Source organism: Citrus sinensis, chromosome 7 (assembly GCF_022201045.2).
Source record: "Citrus sinensis cultivar Valencia sweet orange chromosome 7, DVS_A1.0, whole genome shotgun sequence".
Classification (NCBI taxonomy): Eukaryota; Viridiplantae; Streptophyta; class Magnoliopsida; order Sapindales; family Rutaceae; genus Citrus; species Citrus sinensis.
In genome coordinates, this window is record NC_068562.1 from 943,310 (window position 1) to 969,628 (window position 26,319).

General features: G+C 33.2%; 4 protein-coding genes and 1 non-coding gene across 17 annotated transcripts; 1 reads left to right on the forward strand and 4 right to left on the reverse strand.

Moving 5' to 3' along the window:
• Nucleotides 1-4,991: 4,991 nt before the first annotated feature.
• On the reverse strand, nt 4,992-7,919 carry LOC102629220 (hypothetical protein). Of its 13 annotated transcripts, none has more exons than XR_008050667.1 (5): nt 7,756-7,919; nt 7,087-7,200; nt 6,848-6,995; nt 6,232-6,276; nt 5,919-6,135 (listed from the first exon to the last, which is right to left on the reverse strand). XR_008050667.1 is itself a non-coding variant. In XM_006466920.4 (4 exons), exons 1-3 carry the CDS (start codon nt 7,777-7,779, stop codon nt 6,864-6,866), a joined length of 270 nt encoding a protein of 89 aa, XP_006466983.1. In that variant the 5' UTR covers nt 7,780-7,919; the 3' UTR covers nt 4,992-5,694; nt 6,848-6,863. The 13 variants fall into 13 exon arrangements, 4 of the variants coding, with proteins under 4 accessions (XP_006466983.1, XP_024949140.1, XP_006466982.1 ...); XR_008050666.1 differs by having other exon boundaries at nt 5,919-6,138; XR_008050664.1 differs by having other exon boundaries at nt 5,919-6,138; nt 6,223-6,276.
• Nucleotides 7,888-7,961, forward strand: TRNAI-AAU (transfer RNA isoleucine (anticodon AAU)). The gene has a single exon. It is a non-coding gene; the product is annotated as a tRNA-Ile (tRNA).
• A 1,286-nt stretch (nt 7,962-9,247) lies between these two features.
• Nucleotides 9,248-11,321, reverse strand: LOC102628944 (proteasome subunit alpha type-7). Its single transcript, XM_006466917.4, has 3 exons — nt 10,977-11,321; nt 9,767-10,181; nt 9,248-9,591 (listed from the first exon to the last, which is right to left on the reverse strand). The coding sequence occupies exons 1-3, from the start codon at nt 11,147-11,149 to the stop codon at nt 9,430-9,432; spliced, it is 750 nt and encodes a 249-aa protein (XP_006466980.1). The 5' UTR covers nt 11,150-11,321; the 3' UTR covers nt 9,248-9,429.
• A 2,233-nt stretch (nt 11,322-13,554) lies between these two features.
• Nucleotides 13,555-14,999, reverse strand: LOC102628672 (histidine kinase 1-like). The gene is made up of 2 exons (XM_006466916.4): nt 14,402-14,999; nt 13,555-14,181 (listed from the first exon to the last, which is right to left on the reverse strand). The coding sequence occupies exons 1-2, from the start codon at nt 14,954-14,956 to the stop codon at nt 13,915-13,917; spliced, it is 822 nt and encodes a 273-aa protein (XP_006466979.2). The 5' UTR covers nt 14,957-14,999; the 3' UTR covers nt 13,555-13,914.
• Nucleotides 15,000-19,514: 4,515 nt separating this feature from the next.
• LOC102628372 (strigolactone esterase D14) lies at nt 19,515-20,733 on the reverse strand. Its single transcript, XM_006466915.3, has 2 exons — nt 20,231-20,733; nt 19,515-20,068 (listed from the first exon to the last, which is right to left on the reverse strand). Exons 1-2 carry the CDS (start codon nt 20,617-20,619, stop codon nt 19,630-19,632), a joined length of 828 nt encoding a protein of 275 aa, XP_006466978.1. The 5' UTR covers nt 20,620-20,733; the 3' UTR covers nt 19,515-19,629.
• Between the last annotated feature and the right edge of the window lie 5,586 nt (nt 20,734-26,319).

Consider the following 26,319-nt stretch of genomic DNA (forward strand, 5'->3'; position numbering starts at 1 on the left):
TTCGAACTTGTGTTGTGAAATAATAAGTCAAAAACAAATGGTATTTTTTTTTTTTATTTAAGAAAACGAGGCTAGCAAAAACTAAGGCTTAACGAAGCGTGGGAAAGCAGTTCCTCTGATGTCCCTATGAAGCCAAATATTGACACCAGAAGGTGATTCATGAAAAATATGGAGACCAAGAGGTAATTAGAGCGCAGCCGTAAAATTCACCTCACGGTAAACATGACACACCGAGACCTTCCAGTTTCGAAAGAACAACGCCAAAAAATCACACGAGAGGAGAAGCTGCATTATGATTTCTAGTTATTTGGAAAAAAAAAAAAAATAGTTTGTTTCATTAAATACGTGGTTTGTCACTTTTTTTAATAATTAAAAAGAAAATAGTGATTGTACTCTTAGAAAATATAAAAGTCAGCATTGTAAGTTTTAAATTGTATTTATTTGGATATTGATTGTTGGGAGAAAATATAGTTTTAGTTTCTCTTATAATTTTTTTAAATCTATTTAGTTCCTGATCTAATAGGGATTGCAAAATCAGGTTTGGCGCTCCACCCTAAACCTAAATAAAGTGAATTTTTAATAATGTTAGGGGAATGGGGTGTGAAATAAGGGAAAAATAATCCTTAAATTCTTAATGCGATAAGGTTTGGTTTTGTACTCCCACCCCATTCCCACCCTAATCCCCATTATATATAAATATATTTTTTACTTTTTATTCAATAATTTTTTATTTTATCAATTACAATGTTGGTTAATATTCTTTTTTTACCTAATATAAATATGTTATCACTAAAAGAAACATTATAATTCTTATTCAACTCAAACATTGTTATGTTTTTTTTTTCTTTCAAGATGCTGCTCTCTAAACACTTTTTAGTTTGAAATTATTTCAAGATATTGTTTCAACTCTTTGGAATTTTTTTAAAATAATTTAAATACTTTATAATATGATAATGATTTTATTTAAGTTTTTAATTTTTGAACTATTTATTCATACCTATAATAAAATAAATAAATAGAGAATAAAGTAGGGATAGGAAAAGCATTTCCCATATAGGGATTCCTCATCCCCACCCCACTAAATTTATTAGTGGATATGGTGGGGAATGAAGACAAAATTTTTAATGGAATGGGGAATGCTATAGGTTTTCTCATCCCACTCCACCCACTTCACCCCATTGACGTCCCTACCGATAAATTCTAATAAAGTAATGCTATACTTACTTATTTTGGATACTCAATTGATGTAGTATTTAATGATGTGGCATCTTATGTATCATTCATGGATTAGATTGTAAAAATAGTAGGCTAATCATTAATAATAAAATCAATTAATATAACATATATAATATCAAATAATTGGTGACACATCAATGAGTATCGTAACTAAATACCCAAACTTAGTAACCATAGAATTATTGATTTTTAATATCATATTTCATCCTTGGAGTTAAAAATATATGTGCGCGCGTGCATGACATTTTGACATATAAATTAATTATTTGAGACCTTAATAATTGAAAACTAACTAATTTATTTATTAAAAGGTAACGTTTACCCAACAATCATGTATTTTTATATCACTTTCGAACAAAAGATTAAAAAGTATTAAAAATTATCAGGACTAAAGTGGTGAAACAAATTCTAAAAGCACTACATTTTCACTCTTCCTTAAACACGTGACTTTACATGCCTAAACCGAAAATTGATTAATGTTAACGATTATCACAATTTTTATAATTTTTTTGTCACCGAATCACACGATTGGATGAATCTTATTTCGGTAATAGAAAAAGTACTATATAAGAATAACAATAAACAATTGTTAACATAAATAAACAAAAATTATTATCGGTTTCTAATAGTACGAAAAAGAGAACTGACTATGTAAAACCTATATAAATATGGTTTAGTGATATTGTTGTATTAAATTAAAATAAGAATAATAATAATAATAAGGGTGGAGCTATTTGAATCCACTATAATATATTTTATTAAAAAATTAATTACTAAAATACACATAAGTTAGATTACTATCATAGACAATGAAATTAGCGCCCCCTCTCCACTATTAACAAACCCAATTAACTTAAATTTCAAGGGGAAAAAAAAGTATTAGAGAGAGTAAAATTTGAATTTTACCTCATTTTCTTTTCACTTTGTTACCTATGCTCTTCCGTATACACTTCTACACTATATTTTCTTTTGAATGCGTGATATTCATAATCAAACTTTTATCTTTGACATTCAATCCCTTTTTAACTCAAATTGATTTTTTAATATATTTATTTTAAGATCAATTATGGAGCAAAGAGAAAATAGAAAGAATCTGAATTTTTTTTCTGACTTTTCTTATATTTTATCATACAATGAGTTCCATGAAAGCTAATTAGAAACTTGGTTTGAATAAATTTATTAGGAATTGTAATTAAAATGAAAAGTCATATTACTCGAGCATTAAGGAAAATAAACCATGCAAGATGGGCGTCGGCAAAATTTCGTTCCATTAAATCGACCCAACCCATGAAAATGATGGGCCAGTTGGGTTTACCCGATTGGGGAGATCTATGTCCACTTCAAACTTTTCTGTTCACACCCACAGCGTCGACGCGGAGCATCATCTCACAATGAATGCGACTGGGCGTCCACTTATTCTTCATTGATGCCAGTGTAACTTTTGAACACCCCCTAAAATCCTTGTAACACTCGTTTTAAATTTAAAATATCCCAATTTAATTTATAAAATACAAACATAGATATTAAAAATTAAACATCTTGCCACATAAAATTTCACCTTAAAATAGTTTTTTTTTGTTTTAAGTTTTTATTTATAAACTATGTAGAAATTCTAAAATCTTAAATTATTTTATGTTTACTATATAGTTTCTATCTTCATAATTTTAAGTTCAAACAATATTATTTAATTAAAATTAAAAATATAAATTACTGAAATGGGGTGGTGTAAAACTTTTTTTTAAAATATATTATTTATGTTTTTAATTAATTTTTTTCCAAAATAAGAAATAAAGTAATTTAATGTTGATTATTTAAGTAATTTTAACTAAAAACTTTTTATGAGAAATTTTAAGGGTGTCAAAATATCTTCTCATTTGATAATTGATTCTTTTGACTTTGTTGCCTTCCTAGAGCAGAGCAGAGCAGAGCATGGATGATGATGACACATCAAAAAAACCTAGCACAAAGTACAAACAGGGCTTGTAAATGTTGTTACATCAAATCAAGGTTCAATTATTCATATACACGCTTGTCTTTTATATACTACATACTACTTCTTCATATCTTGTGATGTAATATTAAATAAAAAAAAATTTTGCATTTATTACTTATGTGAATTGTTCCCATATGTACAAACAGAAATAAAGGTATCATTTATACGGTGTCACTTTTAAATACGAATGTCCATGTTTTTTTAAAATATAAATTTGGAGTTTCATAATATTGTGAATGATTTTTATAATGTTGTAAAATGATTTTTAACATTTTACAATACCGTCAACATTTTTGACAACGTTGTGATATTTTAAATTCATGTTTTAAAATGAGAATGTCTGCACATGAAAATGATTACATTTATACATACATAAAAAGACACATATCATATACGAAGCAGTTAATTTGGATTAAGTTGTAAGAATAAAATTAGTTTTAGTATTGAAATCTCAATGGGAGAAAGTTAAAAAATATTTTTAAAATTAGCTCGACTAATGAAAACCTCAATTATGAGAAAGTAAAAATTATTAATTTTTTTATTACCCACATCTTTGCAAGAAAATTATTGAGTTTATTAATCAAACTCCTATCATTCGAAATTTTATGTGATATAAACCAATAGACGATTGTATATCAATGACTCAACATCAGTTGAAATTTTAATATTTATATTGAGAAACTTAGAAAGAAATTACGGAGTACACAAAGATCAATGTTTGATCAATGGAAAATAAAAGAATATCACATACCATCACTTAATAAGAGCATCGTTTGCACACCTTAAAGCAAATAGTAGTGTAAAGGAAACACTTCGAAGAGCAACTACGCACCAATGAGCTTTTGGTTCAATGAGAGAAGTCTTGCACTTACAATGTTGAGTGCAAGGGTTTGAGCCTCCACAAGAGCATTATGGAGGTTAGTTTCAGTTCTTCCTCAATTATCAATTAATTGAGTGGAGACAGTCTCTCCCTTACGAAATGTGAGTGGAGTAGACACCCCTTAAATATTAGAGAGGGTTTAAAATATTTGGGCTAGTGCTTCAGTGGGTTAATATATGGTGGTCCCAGTTGTTTAGTACGATTGTATATATGGCGGTGGTCCCAGTTGTTCAGTACGATTGTAAATATTGTAATGTGAGTGGAGTAGACACCCCTCAAATATTAGAGAGGGTTTAAAATATTTGGGTAAGTGCTTCAGTGGGTTAATATATGACAGTAGTCTCAGTAGTTTAGTACGATTGTAAATATTGTAATGTGAGTGGAGTAGACAACCCTAAAATATTAGAGAGGATTTAAAATATTTGGGCAAGTGCTTCAGTGGGTTAATATATGACGGTGGTTCCAGTTGTTTAGTACGATTGTATATATGGCGGTGGTCCTAATTGTTTAGTACGATTATAAATATTGTAATTGTAATGTCTGATATAATATCAGTAATTATTTGTCTATAACAGAATTAAAAAAAAAAAAAAAGAGCAACTACGCCATAGCAATGGGCATCAAATAAAACGAAATCATTCTTATTATTAAACAAATGTAAAACTAATATAATAAAATTAATGAACACAGGGGGATGAAAAAAAAGAAAAAAAGAAAAGAAAAGGGGAACGTAACTTAATTGCGGGAGGCTGAATTTGTTCTGCATGTGATTCACGCAACTTACTGTTACAATTACTTTCTATTTTGCAGTGGTTCGAAGTACAATTAATATTTTGATTGATTCACGCATCATTTTTTTTGGGGGGGGGGGGGGGGGGGGGCGCTAAATATTTGATAGTACTTCTCTTCTCTGTTTATCCTCAAGAGTCCATCTCAATGGTGATGCATCTGCTGCTAATTGTGTTTTAGAACTGAAACATACGCAGAGACACAATCACCATAGCCACATTATTTGATCTAATCTAAATCAATCAAAATGAAATTATAAGCTGTACCTACTTCAACATCTACACCAAAATAGCTAGGGTCAAAATATAAAGACTCAATGCTCTTATGAATATTGGGGACATAAGATACCTCCGAACTGTTCTGCATGCATTGGATCTCAACAGAAAGTGCTACATATCATTTTCTGTTTATCTGATGAAGTATACAGATCCTCTCCGAAACTGTCAATAATTCTTCCAACTTATAATTTGAGGAATTATTGTTGAACTTGAACGTCTTTGAATCCTCTGTATATAGACTTGGTTTCTGGGTAACTAGTTGCATTTCATCTACGTATTTCTAAACTAGTAAATTAAAACTATCACTGCTACTCCACTAGTCTTCCTAGTGCCACTTGTAATTAGTAAATATGGGACGCAGACCTTGGTGTTCATGCTGTGGTGATAAAGGTCCTTCCTACTTATCTCTTAAATTCAAGGTCACAAATTTATCCGCAGCTGGACATATTTACCAAGATCTGCCGATCTTCACCATTGCGGCAGGAGTTGCCATCGTCGATGGGCCCATTATTTAAGTCCTGACATTAAGCACGATAAAATTACTGAGGAAGAGGAGGAGCTCATTACCAAGTTACACAGTAGTGCTGGCAATAGGTTAGTTTCCCATTTTAACCTTATTTACTCTAAATGATTCTTTAGTTTTTATGCAAGAAAAATTAACATTCAATGGTGTGTCATGTGTGTTTGTATTTCTAGTTGGCTGAGATTGCAAGAGAGCTCCCAGGAGGAACTGATTCAGATATCAGGAACTACTGGAAGACTGTTATAAAGAAGAAGCTAGTTAGTCAAAATGGTAACCACTTCAGTCCCCAAAAAATCAACAAGCCAACTGCCGATAATCAAACAAACTCAAGTACAGTAAAGCATTCAAAACTCAATCTTAAACTCACTCTAACCCCTCCTTGCCAAAGACAAGTCTCCTGCTCTTACTCGAGCTTGGGATTGCAAACCAAACAGTGCTGCTGCAATAAGTGCAACAAAGGTTAGGGGCCAGAGGTTTGAGCCTGCATTACGGGACTTGAATTGCAAACCACAAGCTAAAATACCGTAAATACTTTTTAAATTTCTGCAACACTGTTGTTTTCTTTTATTTCCCTTCCCTGTCATGTGCGTTAATTTGTCATCTGTATTATTGTGTTGGAACACTGGAACTTAAACACTGTGGAGCAATAATTTAAATTGCAAATAAAAGGAAACGAAGTGTCAAGTGACTCATCTGAGTCATAAGTAAACGAGAGTAGAAAACAAAAGGGAAAAAAAATGAACTATCAGTGTATCAGTGCATTGTTCCACCACTTCAGCAACCAAGGAGGAATTTATAGATTCTGATTATACAAAATCTAACAACAGAAATGGAAACTATGGCATGTTTCAACTGCTACATCAATATTATTTCAACAGACTGTGCCGAATGGTATATAATGACAAAGTATATTATGTAAATTAAAGCTTCATTAGATAGTTTAGCCATTGAATTTAATGGAACCTCTTTGGGTTCAAAAGAAAACCTCCAGATATGACTGCCAGCAATAATACTGTAACCAAGGTTTCAATGAAGTTGGTATCGAAACATAAAAAAAAAGTGGGTCACACCACGTTTATTAATATAACAAGCAATTCTGTAGATACCGGTTTAAAATTGAGAAGAAAACAACTCATATAGAAACTAACCCATATATACTTCAAACTACATTGCCTGAAAACTCTCAGCTTTCTCCAATCTGGCTGGGCCTGAGCTTGAAGACTCTCCCATTGGATCAGGAGAAGCTGCAGCCTCAGTTGTTTCTTTCTTCACTGTAGTTGGCAACCCTGAAACCTCCTGAAAAAATATAAAAGCAAAAGAACAAAATTCTCATTGTCAATTAACATGACTCACACTGCATGTCACTGCTTGGGAGATTATATATTACCTTCATCAAATGCAGTCTCAAGTCACAAGGTCGAACTTGATTCCCAATACATGCCATTACAAATTTTGAATAATTGAACAATACATCGGCAGCAGCTTGCTTTTTTTCTTCAGTCTACAATATAGAACGATTTTAAAGAAAGCCAATATTTGAAAATTTTCTATGAGTATTGTAACAATCACAAATATCTGAGATACATAAATTGATAAACAAAATATAAAACCTAGTATCGGAAGTTAGATGCATTTGGCACATAAGCAAACCATAGGGCACTAAATAATCAAATTATGAGATTTTCCTATTGTTGTAAACTGAGGAAATGGATGATTACGATATGATCATAAACTCACTTACACTCGACTAAGCCTAAATCCCAATTGAAATTTTAGACTATACTAAACATGAAAGAGAAATAAAACCAATAGAAAAACTATAATTAATTAATTTCAGGATAAATTGACAAATTAACGTTAGGACGGATCGCAATTCGCTGGAAATAAGAATTGATTCCACGCATAAGGCAGGAACAGAGGCATTTATTAACTATTCTGCCAAGACATGTAAGTTTATCAATTAATCTAAGATATTGTGTTAGTTTTTGAGAAAATATAAATGAAACTGAGCATAAAATTTACGCATTTAAAAACACGATCTCAGCTGAAGATGTACCTCGTAATCTTCTCCCATCGCCATTGTTCGTTTCTCTGCTTGTGCGCTTGATTTTGCTTTGGTCGATGAGCCGATGTCGTCCAAATTGATGATAGTAAAATTTGGCTATTTAGCCGACAACATCGACCAACAGGCCTATTAGCTCAGTTGGTTAGAGCGTCGTGCTAATAACGCGAAGGTCGCAGGTTCGAGACCTGCATGGGCCAAAAATGATTTTTTTTTCAATCATAGACACAGGGACCCAGACGTCATTTTTCAATTCTTTTAAGGGTGAAGCTATTTGAACCCAATTTTTTACTCTTTAAACTCTTCTTCTTTATACACCCATCACTACAATTGAAAACATCTATTTTTACTCAACAAACCCTCTCTTGTTCCAAAACTAACCCTTCTTCGTTCATCTTCTTCTCTTATGCATTTGCTTCCAAAAAATGCTTCCACACGAGTATAAACAAAATCTGAAATTGCAGCAACCAGCAAGAATTTTGCCCAAAATTCTAATACTTTTGGAGTGGGGAGAAAAAAAAAATTATCTTCACAATCTAACCTAAAAAATAATAAATATAGCAAATATCTTCCCAAATACAAGAATGAATATAAGTTATAAAGGTAACTATTTTGATACATTTTTTTTCACCCCAACAGGAAAGTTAATGAGTTGATCAATTGCAAGCATTTTTAAATATATGAAACTGATTCCTTGAAAAATATTGGTTCACCTGTAAATATTTTGGACCGGAAAGAAATGGTAGTTCTTAATTGCTTTCTGGAAAAAATCAATTTTCTTGTGATAAGTAAGAGCTTATTTTTAATTTCGATTGCATCTATATTTGAATTAGCTATTAATAAATTATATAATTTCATGGAATGACATTTTTCTACCTTAACCAAAATCAATTTAATGAGAAAATATACAAAGAGCCGGATGCAAGAGAGATAAGAAATAAAAAGATAATGGTTTCGTAATTATATATGAAGATATTTTTGTGATATAAAATTTTATTATAAAATAGGTGTAAAGAGTATAAATATGAGTTCACATAGTCTCACCCTTCTTTTAACTCTTTTTCCATTTTTTTTTCCTTTCTTTCGATTTTGGCATTTCAGATCACATGATCTAACTTGTCCTACACCATTGATTGCGTATCTCACACAATTCACTTGCAATTTAATTTAAGAGTAATAAAAAAAATTAATGCTTTATATAACGTCGTAAAAGGAGTCTCTAAATGAAGGTAAGGTGGTCCATGGTGATTTCCACTGAGAATGTACAAAGAGAACAAAAAATGACATCATTTTTATTTTCCTGCCTTGGCTTATTTGGGAAAGCGTCAACTGGGCATCATGAATGGCACGGCTTACAGTCATCCAAAGACAAAATACAATAATTGATGCAATTATTCGGTGTCCACATTATTTATCTTGCAGCCGAAGAGTAAGTTGAAAGTAAGACTCGGAACAAACAGGTCTCATGCCCCAACAACGCTCACCATAATCCATAAATATTAAATGACCATATAAGAAAATTTAAGCTGGCAATAATCTGGTGCTCTGTTATATCTTTTGAATGCAAATCTAAAAGCATATAAAACTTAACCACAAAAAAAGCATACTAAAATTCTGAAAGGTGAAAAACAACAGGCAATGGAAAAAACAGAAGCCAGAACTAAAAACTCATGTTTCCTTGGGAGGTCCCTTCTTTGCAGCCTCAGCGGCGGCCTTCTTTGCTTCAATCTCGGCTACCATGGCATCAATTTCAGCTTCATCAAGCTGCTTCAGACCCTTCTCCCTTGTCATCACAGCAACTTCTATGTTTTTGCCCCCACTCTCAACAACCTGACCATATGATGTTGGTATTTTGAAGATTAGGTTTATGAAGATGAAAATATGCAATAGCTTGCTATAGATATACAGCATAATACTGAAGTATTTAACGAGAATAATACAGATGTTCATAATACTTGGTGATAACCATGCCAAGTGACATTCTGAAATATAAGAAAGAGCAAACCTCAAGTAATGCCCGAATTGCAAGCTTTATAGTTTCTTGCCCGGAAGTTTCCTTATAGTTTTTCTCCAGAAACTCCCTCATTGAATTAGAGTTTCTCCCAGTTGCATTAGCTTTCCAAGCAGAAAATGTCCCAGAAGGATCTGTCTGATATAGTGATGGCACGCCAGTGTATGGATCAAAGCCCACAATCAGAGTAGAAAGACCAAATGGTCTCACACCACCGCTTTGTGTGTACTTCTGCTGGAGACCTGCAATGTAACGAGTGATGTACTCAACAGTTACTGGGTCCTCAACAGTCAGCCTGTGGCTCTGACATTCTATTCGAGCCCTGTTTATCAGTACACGAGCATCTGCTTTAAGTCCAGCACAGGCCAATGCAATATGATTATCCAAGCTGACAATCTTCCTCACTGATCTGTATTATAGAAGAGGCAAAACGGTTATGGTAAAGAAAAGCCCAATCTCAGGCAAATATGCACATAATAACATTTCAAAATGTACAGTTTAAGCAACATCTAACCAACAATATATTCCAATATCAATAAAAGAAAGCATTGGTGGAAAGGTTAGGGTTAGACATCTTCATAGGATGTGGTTTTGTATCACCATCAGAGAAAAAGATTTTCCTCCCCTCAATGAAAATTTAAAGGTGCTTTATGTTCGCAATTCAGTATCAATTTCCAGAAATTTAAGATACAATGAAGCAGATATATCTTAGCCACAATGTCATACAAAATACCAAAGCAAGCATAGACTTGTTTATAGATTTATATCAATCATAAAATTACACCCAAAAATCAACTCATATAATTCTACATTTGTACCCATTAACAGTTGATGGACGCAATCAACAGGGCATCTCAGTATTGCTTATTTTTCCAAAAGCAAGAGCGCATAACATGAATCGAACAATGGAGCAACCATAAACTACTTCAAACTAATAGCAATCCAATACTTCAACAAGTCTTTGCACCAGCGTTAAGATCAACAAAATGAATATACTCATTTTGCAGGAAACAAAAGTTCTTAACAATCCAATTCAAATTTCATAGCACGGATGTCAAAATTCCGGAAGGGACCGGTCAATTTTATCAAAAAACCCTAAGATTCAGAAATCACTAAAACCCTAATAATAACCTAATTCGTATTTAAATTTATTAAAAGAAAAACAAATGAAATCTTTTGAAGAGAGAGAGAGAGAGAGAGAGACCTGGAGTCCTGAAGCTTGACAGTGGATTTCTTTTCGACGCCAAGAACGATGGTGTCGGTGCCGCGCACGCCGACGGCGGCGTTGCCTTTGCGTACGGCCTCTAGTGCGTATTCCACTTGGAACAGGTGGCCATCCGGTGAAAATACAGTGATTGCTCGATCGTATCTCGCCATGTCAAATCTCTCTAATTTTCCTCTTCTCGATCGATTTCTGCGTCTCTCTGATTCGAGTTTCTTTTTCTTCTTTCCAGCTTATTAATTATTTCTTATTTTGAGTGTGATTAGTGAGTTTTCTCAACCAACTTAGAGAACAAGTCACTCACTTTTTCTTTTTTCCTCTCTTTTTTTACCTTCAATTATTACTCCCTTTTAGGATTATTACAGAAGTAATGAGAGATCTGTGGATCTTTATTTAGACCAAATTTATCCTTAAATAATAAAAAAAAAGTTTTGATTTTTTTTTTTAATTTTTTCTTGTTGTTGTCCAATGCCTATAACAAAACCCCGTGTACTTATCATGCATTTAATCTCTTTTTGTCTCATATTAAATTGATTTTTCTCCGAAGGCCATAGCTTAATGACATGTTAGTGCTCTTAAATTTATAAAGAGCTCAAAATAAATCTACCTTCCACAAATATTAGTAGAATTAAATATTCCTAGGTGTGTAGCAATATTAATATGTACATGTTTCATCTCTTATTGGCTTAACTATGCAGAATAGGCTCTTTTTGAGCTATTCTATGTAGGTTCCACATAATGTAATAAGAATATAATATTAAATTAATTCCTTCTAAAATTAGTGGGATAAAAATTTTAACCTTTACGCGACTGGAGGCAAAATCAACTGATCTTAAAGACAAATTAAAAAACAAGTCCATTATGTGTCTATAATATAAATCATTTGAAGTATATTATTGGACTGTCAATTTGCCTTGTCAAGTTGTTATTTATTTGTAAATACTATGACGATTGACCCACTTTAATTAAACAAGTTTCTTAAAATAGGATACAAGTATTAGAGATTAATTTTAATTTGAGGGAAACAAGTTGTTTTTGTTATTCTTTTCGTAATGATGTAATGTTTGGTTATATTTGATATATTTATCCCTCCACATAGCGGGGTACAGATTACTTAATTTTGCAAGATTAATGTGTGATCACTAATGCATGGAAATTGAAATAACCAAAAAAAAAAAGATAAAAGTAAGGGAGAAGAGAATCTTGATGAGAGATAAACTGTGGTGTCATTTTCCAATAGATTTACTTTAGATTTAGTTAAAAACATATTAAAGTAACTTGTCCTCCATTTTTCAATAGATTTGGGAATGCAATGAGTGCATATCTAATATCTTCAAGTAGACTAAGAATACACCTTTTCATTTTGCAGTTGTAATATCAATATCAACAATGATGACTTTTCAGGGATTTTTAGTTGTATAATGCTAAAGATTCTCTTAAAAATATACGTTATTACACAAATCAAACAAGTTATTACATGATGTTACATATAGAAATTCATTTGATAAAAAGCCTATTGTATTAACCTCCAAGGAGATTGCATTTAATTTTTGTAAATGCGAAAGAAGAATATGGTGAGGTGGTGTATGAAGAGAAATGTAACGACATTTTGGTTTATTTTATAAATTAATTTTATTATATGAGTACGTGAACTTTTATTAAAACATTCATTTTTGGTGTTAAAATCGTCAATCGCAATAAAAAATATATATTTTTGAAGAGTAAATATGATATTTTAATAAATAAATAATCTTTTTTAACCTAATTTGAAGGTCTTAAATAATCAATTCGTATGTGAAAATGTTACATTTATACTTCAACAGCGTATTTTTATGCCACTATCTTAATATTAGGGGCAAAAGGAAACATTTATCAGTAAAAATCCAACTGATAAAAACTTTTAAAAATGATAGAAGTGTCACTATACCCCCCCCCCCCTCTCTCTCTCTCTCTATATATATATATAACCATGCACTGATATTTGCAATTGATTATGGAATTTATACCCTTCATTAGAGGGTTGTTAAAAATAAAAAATTTACACATTTTTTCTTTAAAAAAGTTGCACAATACATTGTATAATGAATAAACTATTCATAGTGATTTTTTCTTTTCTTTTTGGTTCCTTAGGGTCCAGAATTAAAACAAAGATGCTAACTTATTCACAAGAGAATCACAAAAACAATATATAGTAACTTGAAAAATGGATGAAACTTTTTGTGGAAAGAGGGGAGGAGGGTGTATATATATAGCAGTAGTATAATCATCTATGATAATGTGTTGTACCGTTTATAATTTATAAACATAACTTGTTCATCTTTTTTTTTTTTTTTCTTTTCTTTATCAAAATTTGTTTTGATGACATGGTAAATACTTTAGAGACCGCTATCAGAAACCAAATAAAACAGTCACAGCCAGTTTTTGTTTGTGCAGTGAACATAATCATAAACGAAGCATGACCACTTTTGTCTTAGTATCCCGTACTTTTCATCAAATTATATACAGCCAATATTATTTCCAGCTAAAAAAATGTTAAGACGATTAAGTGAACATAAACAAATAAACAAACCAGACTTTTATATCGTAAGCAAACAACTTACACAAGTCTCCATATCACAATTACAGTACACAAAAACCTTTTACAACAACTCATTAATTATATATAACAACAGTACCTAAGAAGATAATTAGTTAAAAGCACACACAAACCGCAATAACGTCCACTTTCTAATAATGCAGCCATAAATAGAAAGTGGGAATTTGGTTCGAAAGCACAAATTACAACTTACTAATAACAACTAAACATAGCATCATCACAAAGTCCTTGACCCCAAAACATACGCATGCACTTGTTGAGAACTAAGGACATGACTTTGATCTGCAACATTGTTACCCCAGAAGATGCCCTAAGACAACTTGTTTACCTTTCATCTTGAGCTTCTGCTTGCTCATCACATGAGAACTTGTGACTTTTACGAGCAATAGTCTCAACAATGGCGGCAGCCAACAGGTGTTCCTGCGCTGGCTTGTTGAGAAAAGTATCCATGCCAGAATTGAAGCATTCTCGTTCATTATCTGCGGTTACCAGAGCTGTAAATGCAATTATGGGAATGCTTTGACCCGTTTCAGCTTCAGCTTCTAGCTTCCTGATTACTCTTGTTGCTTTACAGCCATCCATGCTGCCCATCTGCTTAGAAATTAATTCAATTAATTGCTTGCTCATGCAATAAAATGAGCAAAATTTAATGTGATATATGCCTAATGTAGAAGGAGAAAAAGATACCATGACTGTACGGTCCCACAAATCCTAACTTAAATGGAGGAGTGAAAATTAGATAAAAAAATTCAGAAAAAAAAAGTTGAATGTATGCATATATTGAGAGAAAGATGTCGGTGCTCATGAGTACTTGGCAGTCCATGAGGATTAAGTCATAGTGAGGGGGATTATGAGTTTCCAAATTGGATCCATGGTGGAGGTTTTGAATTTGATGATTTTTCCCAGCTGCATTGATCATGAGGGTCATGGCTTCAACGGCAGCCTCTCCATCTTTGACTAGAGTAACACCAGCTCCAAGCTTTTTTAGCATTCTGATTCCTATCCTTTGTAGTACTGCTTGATCTTCAACAAGCAAAACGCTTAGGCCTTCCAAAACTTTCTTCTCATCAAGGCCCGTAATATCATCATTCACGGGACAAGAAGAGGAAGAGCCTTCAGCCTGTGGAATGATATTATTGGTGACGGGGACAGGCTCAAACTCAAGGTGAAGCCCATGCTCAAGCTCAAGCTTTTCAGGATGGGATGTTGTTTCAGCTTGCTCTTTGCCAATAGACATATTGTATTTTGTATGCAAAAGAGACCAAAGCTCGTTGTGTGCTTGTAGCTCTGGTTGCTGTGTGAAGAAACTAGCTAGGGCTTTTTGGTATTTAAAGGCAAAGTGAGGAGAGATGAGAATCGGATCCATTAATTTAATTAACCGGGGACACACACATAACAACGGAAAAGCCCGTCTAATCGGGTGATGGTGGTGGGTTCATTTGTATTTTGTCTAGGTTTTTAAAGAATGATTCGAATAAATTTCTATAGGTAAGGGCAAATAATTTCACTCATTTATAGCAAGATTTGTGTACCAATGACAGTGAATTAACATGGGGTGCTTGTGATTTGTGATTGTGTGGTGTGTTAGTGTGTGCGAGCCACAAATCATTTTTAGTGGAGTAATGTACATTGACCATTGGAACCCTTATGAGTGATGGATGAAGAAAGTTTGGGGGGGGGTGGAAGTAGTGAGTGAGAGTTAGAAGTTAGCTCAGAATGTCCAAAAATTACAATAATGATCAAATATTGCGCAAATTTTCTAATTTTCTTTTCTTTTTCTTTTCTTTTTTTTTTTTAAGGCCCGAGCAAATTTGCAAAAGCCTGGCACGAAAATCAAGAGTGCGATTCATCATCATTCAGTGGTATAGTACGCACAAGGTTTGATTGATCATTCAGAATCACATCCTTGATTTTATTGATATCTTCAAAACAAATCACACCAACTCAAAGGGTATCCAATAATATTCTTATCAACTTAAGGTGGCTGAGTTGAAATGAAAGTTGGTCAATGACTTAGCAATTCAATGAGCGGTCAATACTCCAAAATTACTTTACTTTGAATTTGTTCTGAAATGAGGACACCTTGTTTTAATTACTTTGAAAGTGAAAGAAGCCTGTCGTGTGTGTGTGTGTGTGTGTGTGTCTATATATACACGCAACACGTTAAAAAAGTAAAAGGTGAAAGCAAGATATTAATGATCCAGTGAATTACAATAATTTCGTGTTGTAGAGTAAAATCCCCATTATTATTACGTATGTTATTTGATTAATTCATAATTTCATCCCCCATTCAAAAGATAGAATCGAGTCACATTATTCATGAGATTTTATAATTATCTATATAGTTAAGTTCTAATTTAATAATTACTATTATTAATATTTATGCATAGCAGTCTGGTAATATAATCTAAAAAGGAAAAAAGAAAAGAAAAAGCTGGAAATGTAGCGAGAATTTTTTAAAGTACAATGAAAATGTTATGTAGGGCATCAAAAAAATTGATGCAGTGTAATGTTGAGCGGATCTAACATAAAAATGTACAGGATGTAAAATATAAAGATGTTTTAAAGATAGAAAAGGGCATGAGCGTGTGCAATAAATTTGCCTCTGCAATCTTAAAGCAAAGATTGAGAAGATTACCAAATAAAAGAGATTTTGAAAAAGCTGGTCAATAATGACATGTACAATAATGTTAATACGTCCAGTAACAGTGGCACAAATTCAGTTTCATTCTGTGAACTGTCTATTTCAATCTTACAAAAGAGAGAGAGGGGCACAGTCTGTAAATTCATTGTGAGATCTTCAAGAGATTTGATAGAGCTAATTTTTTTTTTTTTCAAAAAACAACGCTTGTTTTCGGGCAAAAATGCCAAAACAAACAATGGTTTCAATTGTTGTCATATATGCAAAGCAAATCTTCTACCAAATACATAATTTTCATTTATATTAGACCCTCTTTGGTATTTATATTAGGCCCTATTTAGTATTAAAATTGGACGTTTATAATTTTTGGTTAAGTATTGATTACTGTAATTTAGAAAATAAGTTAATTAATCCACCACTTATATGATGAAAGACCTATAATATATATATATATATATATATATATATTTGTCAAAATTATAAAAAATATATTTACTAAACACTATTAACTTTTATTTTATATTTATATTTTTTTTACAGCTGTAGCTTTTAATCTCAATATCTTAATACTAAACGTAACCTAGATCTAATAACCATATGAAAAAAAACAAAAAAAGTAAACCGCTGTAATTGCTTTCAGAACTTTTACGACCGAAAATTCTGAAGCATTCAAGTGTTACCAATTGCCAAATTTAATTTAATTACAACAAACATATGTACGAACGCAAATCTTTTGTATGATTTTACTTTAAAAAGAAGTGTTAATTAAACCTTACCCACAATTTTTATTTGTTCTTAAACGCCGCAGCATGGTTTCGTCAACAATGGATCTTCATGGGGCAGAAGAAATTCATATGCACACACAATATTAGACACGACTTTAAACAAAACTTCTCTAGCCATTAGATTAGAAGTTAATAAATGGTCAAGATCAGGTGAGGTGAATCAATAATCATTAAACTTTCTCTCTCTCTCTCTCTCTCTTATTTATTCACGTTTTCTCTCTAACATTATTTACTCCATTTTTTCTTGTCAAAATGTTTTATTTTCTCTGGACATCGTCTTGATCTGCTTCTCTTTCTTTATTGCTCTCATCTTCTCTTCTCATTTCCTCAAAATTAAAGATAGCCACTCAATATGGATTTAAAACATTAATTTTGTGGAGATTGACAAAAGATTATCCAATATTATCGAAAATGCATATTGCAATTTAGCGAATGACTATTAAAGTTGGATTCGGATACAATCCACTTTGTAATCAAGTAGAATTTTGAGGCTGCGTAAGTGTTTAGTTATTTTATGATTACTTTATAGGCTTTACAAGAATGAAACTTTCACTTCTAAATCAAATTTAATGTGTGGTAATGAAAATTTTGATGGAGATGGTTCTTGTTAGGGCCATTAGTTTTATCCTAAACACTAGTCAACAATTACAAGATTAAAAGAGTACAAATTTAAGTGGAGAGTAAATTTTACTATAATTTAAATTTTAAATTTGAGAAGAAATCGAATAGGCAACTAAGGGAGAAAACGTTGTTAAAAAGAGAGAGAGAGAGAGAGAGAAAATAATGATAAAATAGTTAGTAATTAATAAGGAGAAAAGAAATTAAATGAGTTAAAATCTTCCCTTATAATGAATCTTAACCATTCATTATCCAGTAATCTACTGGTCTAAAAATCATGTTTAGAATTGTGTAAAAAATTGTGTCTCTTGAGCCAATCCCATGTGTGTGTGCGCACGTAGATATATAGATGGAAATTTAGAGAATTAGTTATTAAAATTCTTTTTTGGAACAAAAACAAATAATTTATCATGGATATATGAAAAGAATATATAGAAAGATATATGAAAAGAATCCCGAATGCATAACTAATTATAATGATGGATTTGCAAGCTTTTTATCTAGGGACTCCCTCAATGAATTAGATCAGTCAACTTTGATTTTCAAGCAGAAAAAGCATCACAACCAGATTTGAAATAGACCTAGCTCATGATATAAAAAATAATTGGCACAAGAAAAGCCACACCATAAGATTAAAAATCTTCAGCAATGATAAGGATGCAGCCAAAATGATATATGCTTGATATATAAATCCAAGCTAATTGAAAATTTCTGTCACATCTTAGACCTATATGAACAGTTGCATGGAGCTTATTTTTGTGGTAAAGCCATGTTCACAAGTTTGAATGAATCACATGCAATTCAAGAAAAAGCCTGTTCAGCTGGCGAGAAAAAAGGACAACAAGCATCTTTCCTTCTTCAAGTAAGTTTCTGCAATAATTTACAGACAATTCATAATGTGAACAACTATTGCCAGGTTCCACAATTCCATTACTGCAACCAATTTACAAAATTCCTCTCACATCCTTAAAATTAAATTAGAATACTTATGTAATCTATAATAAATAGTTAAGGAATAAATTAATTCTTAACCAAGCATATACAAGAAGTTAATTAGAATTAAGTGTATATTTACTAAAATTTCCAAAATTGGAAAAATAACAAAAAACTAAGATTTACGAAATTGGAAAAATTAAAAAGAACAAATTAAGAAGGGGAATCTTTCATAGAACAAATTAAAGATATCTACACTAGTGGTCTATGTGAAAAGAATGTAAAGTGAATTGTGATCATAGAACAATCGATTTGAAATCTGCAGAAGATTACTAGGAATTGGTGATTAATTGCTCTAACCAAAATTTAAGTTTTCCTTAATCTTCATTTCTTGATGTGATTCGCATGCAAGGCATTTTGGCATGACACACACATAGTCCACAGGCAACTTGGGTTTAGGATGATGTAGATTTTCTTATTTTTGCTTTTGTATATTTGTCCCTTTTTTTTTCGTGTCAGCCTTGCATGGATTTTAATTTGTTTCTGTTTCAATCACGAACACCTTGTTTTCTTTGCTTTTGAGTAACAAATTACACCCTTTTCGGGATTATTAATTTTAAGAAGAAAGAGTTGCCGACTTCTCGTAAGTACCAGATAGCATGATCAATCCCTTTAATCAAATTTTTCATGAAACTCTTGAAGAAAAATAAACATATAATGTTAAGTTTTGAAAATCTCATTACCGAATTCCAGGGATAGAGTCTTGATATTTTTCTTGCCAAAATAACCCCGGCCCATCAAGTAATGAGATTCAGATATATGGAAACTCCTTAATTCATTTTGTGTGTGTGTCAGTGTGTGTGTGTACACGCCTCCTGTTCTCTTGTAAAGAGTGGTCTTACGTTCATTTAATAAGATTAAAAAAAGAAAAAAAACTAGTACTGGAATTTGCAGAAACGATAATTAACCTAAAATTACAGAACATCGGACAACAGCAATAGAAACCCTACTAACTAGTACAGAAGTACAAGCTGAAGAAGAGAGAGCATATATATAAGTGAGTCAAAACCTTCGACGGAGGAGTTGTTGGATAGCATTAGCGACAGGAGCAGGGGAACTAACATGTGGCAAATGTCCATGCGTCGGCAGAAACTCCAGCACAGTCGGGCCACCGAGATGGCGTCGCATATACTCGGCAACCGCTGGCGGGACAGACAGATCAACAGAGCTCTGAATTATACAAACGGGAACCCTAACAAGGCCCAGCACGTGCCTTAGGTCAGCTGCAAACGCTGTTCTTGCGACATGCAAGGCAATGTCAGGCCTCATGCTGAACAAAGTCCTGCTGAATTCTTGGAGAGCCATGTCAGGCACGTCCGCACCAAGTGCCATTGGTACAAAGCCTGCGACCCAGGATTCATAATTGCTCTCCATTCTTCGGAACACTTCTTCCATGTGAGCTGGATCAATACCCCCAATATAATTCCCATCATTCGTGAACCTGATCATGAATTCATTAATTCATTCATTTTAAGTTTAATTAATTTGCTCGTCATATTCATAGATCAGTGTCGTCTCGCAAGCTAATAAATTAGTAGTAAATTAAACGGAAAAAAGAATTAAAATGATCCAGAAATTAATTAAATAAAACAATTATACATACCTTGGAGAACCGCCAATGAGAATGAGTCTTGAGAAAAGGTTGGGACGGTGAATGGCGGCTAAGAGACCAATCATAGCCGATACTGAATGACCAACAAAGGCGCAACGATCAATTTCAAGGGCGTCGAGAAAGCTGAGCAAGTCATCAACGTAACCATCAAGAGTGGCGTATCTTTGGAAATCATAATTTGTTGGGTCGCAGCTTCCTGAGCACATTAGGTCAAAGCTGATTACACGATAAGCACGGGTGAAACTAGGGATAACGCGACTCCATACGGATTGGTCAGACCCAAATCCGTGGGAAAACACGATGATTGACTGCCCTTGACCTACTACTCGAACATTTAGTGCTTCCAAGAGAAATTCGCCACGGTTATTGTAGTTGGCCATTTTAATAGCAAATTTATTAAAATTAATTTATGAGTGAACGAAATTAATATTGAAAATATATTACTTGATTAGAAAGAAATTAATATTGATTGTTGGTGCAAGTTTGGATATATCTCAAGGCCTTGCTTATATATATAGAAGATGCAAGAGCGCGGTCTGGTGTCTTACAGGATCTAGGGTTTTGATTGGGCTGTGTCGATGCTAATTGACACTCATGTCTGTGTAGTTTAATTGACAAAGGAATAATGTTTTCTATATTCGTATGAGCTTTTTCTAAGTAAATACAGATATATTATTTGTTGTTAACTAAAGGACATGAATTAAGTAGAGAAAAAATTATATGCACCCCACCGTTAAATCCCACTTCAACCACACAATAATAAATTTGTGGGTAAATTTATTATTAATTTAAAATTTAGGTAATTTTGCTATTAGTTTAGTTTTTATTTATTCTTGTATAGTATATAGAAATTTATGCGATCAAGAGGACAAACACATGTCGTTGGGCAACAATTAATTAATATGTTCTCTTAGGAGGGAATATTTATTCGGCATAAATATTGGCATGATGAGAGAGTTTTGAATTTCTCTTTGTGTTATATCTTATTAGATTTTTGTCATGCGTGTTTCTACATTATCATAGATGATTAAAATATACACGTGAAAGAATGAATTTTGATTTCAAGCAAAATATAAAATTTCAATTTGGTGATTTTGGATAAAATGATACAACTAATTAAATTATGACCATAGACACTATTATAAATATGCATTTAACATGTATTTGTAAAAAACTTAAAAACGCATCTTATATCGACGCGAAATCCAACCCTTCAAAGAATTTTACGTAAGTGGTGCATGCAACTTAAACGCCCAATTTTCTTTCTCACAGATGGCTTGAAGATTGGTCCCGTAATGCTAGTGGCTTCTTACACTATTATGGCCCTCTGGAGGTTTCATTCATATGATTTGTAACTTTATCAGGTCATATTTTCCTTAGGACCTTCTTATGATTTGTGGGCTTCTCATGCGTAAAATAAAATACACATGAAATTGATGATTAATGATTAATGATTAATGATTAATACACATGAATGATCGGTGAATAATTGATGATAATATTGGAGGTAAATATTTTCTAAGTCCTAGTTTTTAAGCCGATCACTTAATTAGTTAGTCTATATATTTTTAAAGATTAATCAAAATGTTTATGTTGTATATTTGTTTGTATTAAAAGTTTCTTAATTATTTTTCTTTTTCATTAGATGCACTTTTATAACTATTAAGTTGTAAAATATAAAACATTATTTTATCATTATTGACTAATGGGGTTGAATGAAACGAAAGGAGAAGTAAAAGGTTGGGGGTTTGTATTGTTCTTGAAATCTTTTGGATTAACTGTGGTATTTATTCGTAGGTACTTTAATGCTTTATATTTATCGGTGTATAGTCCCAATTTGGAAACGTCAAAAGAAATTTGGGCTAAACGGTGGCAAACTAACCAATCAAAGAAGATATATATTTGTATTATGCAATTCAAGCTTCTGGTAATTAATATTCAGTGATTAGTTTGCATAAATAATGAGATTAATATTCAAACACTATCCAATGGTCAGTGATGAGCTATTCTGTGAACTTCGTGGTAGTTTGTACTTTTTCCAAATTTGCTTCGACTGAAAATGGCCACCATTATTATTCGCTTTGCACATTCTCAGCTAAGTTCTATATTCGTGTACTTAGCATCAATAATTTGCGTAAGATACATATTACTCGTGACGTAGAGCATCATGTAAGTCCAACGCCATCAATATTCGGCAAGTTGTTCACGTGGATGAAGATAGAAAAACTAATTTTGGCCAAACATTTTTTTTTCATATATATTTAAAAAGAGTTAAATGCTTCAACCAACTTGCAACCATCCAGTCGCTAACTGTGCAATTTATTTTTACTGGTGTTTTCCATTTCAATTTTAACGGATAATTACATCTCCCCTTTCAGTTTGGCAAAAGTACGTTTTCTTTTCAACTCTTAAAGATAGACTTCTATTAGTGACAAATATTCATTAGCGTTAAGAATTTGTTAATTAGATGATAAAATTGTGAAAGTAGCATCTACATTGGTCATTTGCAAAAATTTATAGTGGTGTTATATATATATATATATATATATATATAATCATTTTTAGGTGTGGACACCTGCAATTTTCTTAATACTGATAAGCTCTTAAACTACTAAATACATAATTAATATTCTCAAGTGCCCACGCTAGTAATTGTTATTTTTTTAATACGAACACGCTTTTAAATTGTGCGGTTTAAGAGAGTTAAAAATTACCTCTTGTTTGCGGCTGATTTTGGGTCAATGAATAAAAAACCACAAAACCAACCCAAGAGCAATAAATTTATATTTTTGTCGGGGAGCGGGGTACCTCGCTTGTTCGGCACGTGCGGGCTGTTTGGGCTTTTTGTGGAGTGGAGGAGGATTGAGATGACGGAGGATATGGAGGGGGTCTGACTTTAGGTGTAGAGGGCTGGTGAAACTCGCCTTAAACCTGCGAAACAACCAAACAAAAGTCAGAGGTGGAGCCGGGGGTGGCCGGCGACCACACTCCGACGCTCAAGTCAGAGTTGGGTTATCTCAGGTTAGAGAGCTTGCAAGCTCTCGGTAATGGAGATTTTGAGGTTGAAGAAACCCTCGTTTCTTTTTTGTGGTGAGTGTGTTCACTTGCCTGATAAAAATCGAACCTGAGTATTTATATGGTGTACCCCGGTCGCCGTGCCACCTGGAGCTATTTTAGTGGCGTTTCCTGCTGTCATGTCAGGAATATTCTTATTTTCATGTGTATGGCGGCTTAGGCGTTTCAAAAATATGTGTGGAGAGCAAGTTTGTGGCGTATTCACGTGTTGGGCATAGTGGAGTGGTCCCGCGTACCTCTGCAATTCCGTTGTAATTTTGCAGGCGTAGCAGGAAAAGCTGGTGGTCCCAACTGTCACAATATCACACTTTTGGCGGATTCGCTGGCGTGACAGGCGGCTGTCTCCTCTTTTGTAGCACGAGATTTCCTCACCGATTCCTTACTTTTTGACACGTGTTCAGCCGATCTTTTTGAGATTTGGAGCCCATCTATCTCTTGATATTTTACGAACATTTTTCCTCACCTTTTTTTCCTTGCTCGGTGTACCCCAGGTACTGAGTTTTGTGGGGTAGGTCAGGTACCCCGGGTGCCGAACTAATGGTGTAGGTCGGGTACCTCGGGTACCGAGTTTATAGTGTAAGTCGAGTATCTCAGGTGCTGAGTTTATTATGTAGGCTGAGTATCTTGGGTACCGAGCTAATGGTGTCGGTCGAGTACCTCGGGTACCGAGTTTATAGTGTAGGCCGGGTATCTCGAGCACTGAGTTTATAGTATAGGTCGGTTACCTCGGGTATCGAGTTTATAGTGTAAGTCGGGTATCTCGGGTACCGAGTTTATAATGTAGGTCGGGTATCTTGAGTACCGAGTTTATAGTGTAGGTCTGGTATCTCGAGTATCCCGAATACCGAATTTTATGGGGTAGGTTGGGTACCCCGGAGGATAACTAATAATTACATAACCTTTGCATCGACACGTGGCGCTTCATTTTCAATACTCTATTTATCCCCAAACACCTCTCTTAAACTATATGATTTAGAAAAGTATCTGCATGAAAAAAATAAAAATAAAAGTGTCTGCTCTATAGAAGAACTATATATATGTGTGTGTGAATACACACACATTCATTATTATTGGGTCATTATATATCAAGTTAATTTTTTTTTGGATCATACAATTTCTCTAAGATGGTATCACAGCGAATATCTCAAATCTTAGTGCAATTTAATTGAAGAGAAAATTAAATTAAATAGCCCAGAATCAGAATCCTATTGCAACCAAAGAGTTACGTAAGTGGATTGAATTAGTTAATTAATTAATAGTAGCTATTTCCTGAAATTCTCGAAGCATTAATTACCCAACATACATTTCTTTGATACTTGAAGAGATATATATTTAATTAATTAAATACCCTTTTAGGTTAGGTCTCGTTTTTATTTTATTTTTACTTTGGTTGTTTCTGAAAAAGGATGGTTAGGTCTCGTTAAGATGAAGAGAGTGGTGATGATGATGTTTATGTAAGAAATTAAAACACAGTGAGTCAAACAAATAAAACCAGTAGGCAAATTAATTGAAGCAACACTGGAAATTACAACTGAAAACAGCAGTGAAAAGAAAAATCAAAACAGAAAAAATGAAACTCGAGGCCTGCACAGAACAATTTCCTTAAACAGATTTACTACCTACTGAAGTGTTTTAGGTCTTTTGGTAGATGTTTCCCAGGATACAACGGGCACGAATTTTCGGTCAAGTACAAACAAGTAATTCCGGCGAACCAGAACAGTGGCAAACTCGATTAGAAAAAAACAGATGAAAGGAGGAAAGGGAAAAATTGCAAGTGCTCTATGTGCTGGTTTTTTTGTTCGTTTAAAAAAAAAAAAGGGAAGGTGCCTTTTTATACTCATGTGGGTAGGTAACAGCAGCAAAAGAATTGAATTTCGAAATTCAATATGAGCAATTTAATTGCTGTAACAGCCAAAAATAATTGTAAAGTTGTTACAAATCTTTTGAATTCAAAGAGGTGTGAAACTGTTACAAAAAAAATTCAAAACGTGCCATGCAAGCTTGGATAATTTTGGGCTGACATTCGCGTGCGCACCCGAGTTCAACCAAATCGGTTTTGAATTTGTAACCCCCCGCGTACGCACGTGTGGAGAGAGCCTCTATCCTTATTCATGCATGGTTAAGTGTTTATATATAAACACTAATCCCTTGGCTTCTTTTTCCCATGTGAGATAAGTCTCATTTCCTTTCAAATTTCCAACTTCAAAGGTAAACTTTGAGAGACAATTTCTCATTCACTCAAGCACCATTTTGAGAAAATAAAATTATTCTTTTGAAGTATTAACGGAATAGAATCCGAACCTCACAAGATTTCTCACTTTTGTTAAGTGCAACCAACTCAAAATGTGCCTTAAAATAACATATATACATGCTATTTTTTCAACAGTTTAGTCACGGGTAAATATAGTCTATGCGAATATAATGGACTCTAGCTCTGAAAAGTTGCAAAAGTGAAGAAGCACAGAATTTAGCTGAGAATGTTGATAATGGCTTGCCGTTTTCTTTTTCACTGTCCATGCAAAATTTGGAAAAAAAAAAAAAAAAAAGCTCAAACATGGCACGAACTCCGAGCCACTGCGGACTTATTCACATCCTAAACATAAAATTTCAATTTGATTTATTTTTCTTGTAATCTAATCTCTGCCTAATTAGTTGAGTTGTACATTTAAACTGGTAGGACAATATTCCTAATATTGTTATAAATGATGCTGACATTGTAACAAAATCAATCACAACACGGAAGAGCAAAACGAAAGAAAGAATGGACTCCAAAATGAATTTTGGGAAGAAGCAAGTTTCTCCAAAGGGAAGAAAGACAAATCCTCCTCCTTCGAGAGTAAGAGTAATCGAGTAGTCTTTGAAATGGGTAATGAGGAAGGGGAGATTTCGGTGGGTTTTGAAACCGGCTGGGGCAGCAAACTGTTTCTTGGTTCCACAACTCCGAAGCCGACGGTGGTGGGTCATGGTGCTGGCCGTTGCAGCCACTCTTCTGCTGATAATGGTGG

Coding starts and splice junctions, on each gene's coding strand:
- LOC102628372 (XM_006466915.3), bottom strand. CDS start 20,619: ATGGCCAACTACAATAACCGTGGCGAATTTCTCTTGGAAGCACTAAAT. Junction 20,069..20,230: donor CTCATTGGCGGTTCTCCAAG/GTATGTATAATT, acceptor ATTCATGATCAG/GTTCACGAATGATGGGAATT.
- LOC102629220 (XM_006466920.4), bottom strand. CDS start 7,779: ATGGCGATGGGAGAAGATTACGAG. Junction 7,201..7,755: donor CGATGGGAGAAGATTACGAG/GTACATCTTCAG, acceptor TCTATATTGTAG/ACTGAAGAAAAAAAGCAAGC. Junction 6,996..7,086: donor TGAGACTGCATTTGATGAAG/GTAATATATAAT, acceptor ATATTTTTTCAG/GAGGTTTCAGGGTTGCCAAC.
- LOC102628944 (XM_006466917.4), bottom strand. CDS start 11,149: ATGGCGAGATACGATCGAGCAATCACTGTATTTTCACCGGATGGCCAC. Junction 10,182..10,976: donor GTCAAGCTTCAGGACTCCAG/GTCTCTCTCTCT, acceptor TCTATAATACAG/ATCAGTGAGGAAGATTGTCA. Junction 9,592..9,766: donor CAATTCGGGCATTACTTGAG/GTTTGCTCTTTC, acceptor TCATATGGTCAG/GTTGTTGAGAGTGGGGGCAA.
- LOC102628672 (XM_006466916.4), bottom strand. CDS start 14,956: ATGGATCCGATTCTCATCTCTCCTCACTTTGCCTTTAAATACCAAAAA. Junction 14,182..14,401: donor TAATCCTCATGGACTGCCAA/GTACTCATGAGC, acceptor ATTTCTAAGCAG/ATGGGCAGCATGGATGGCTG.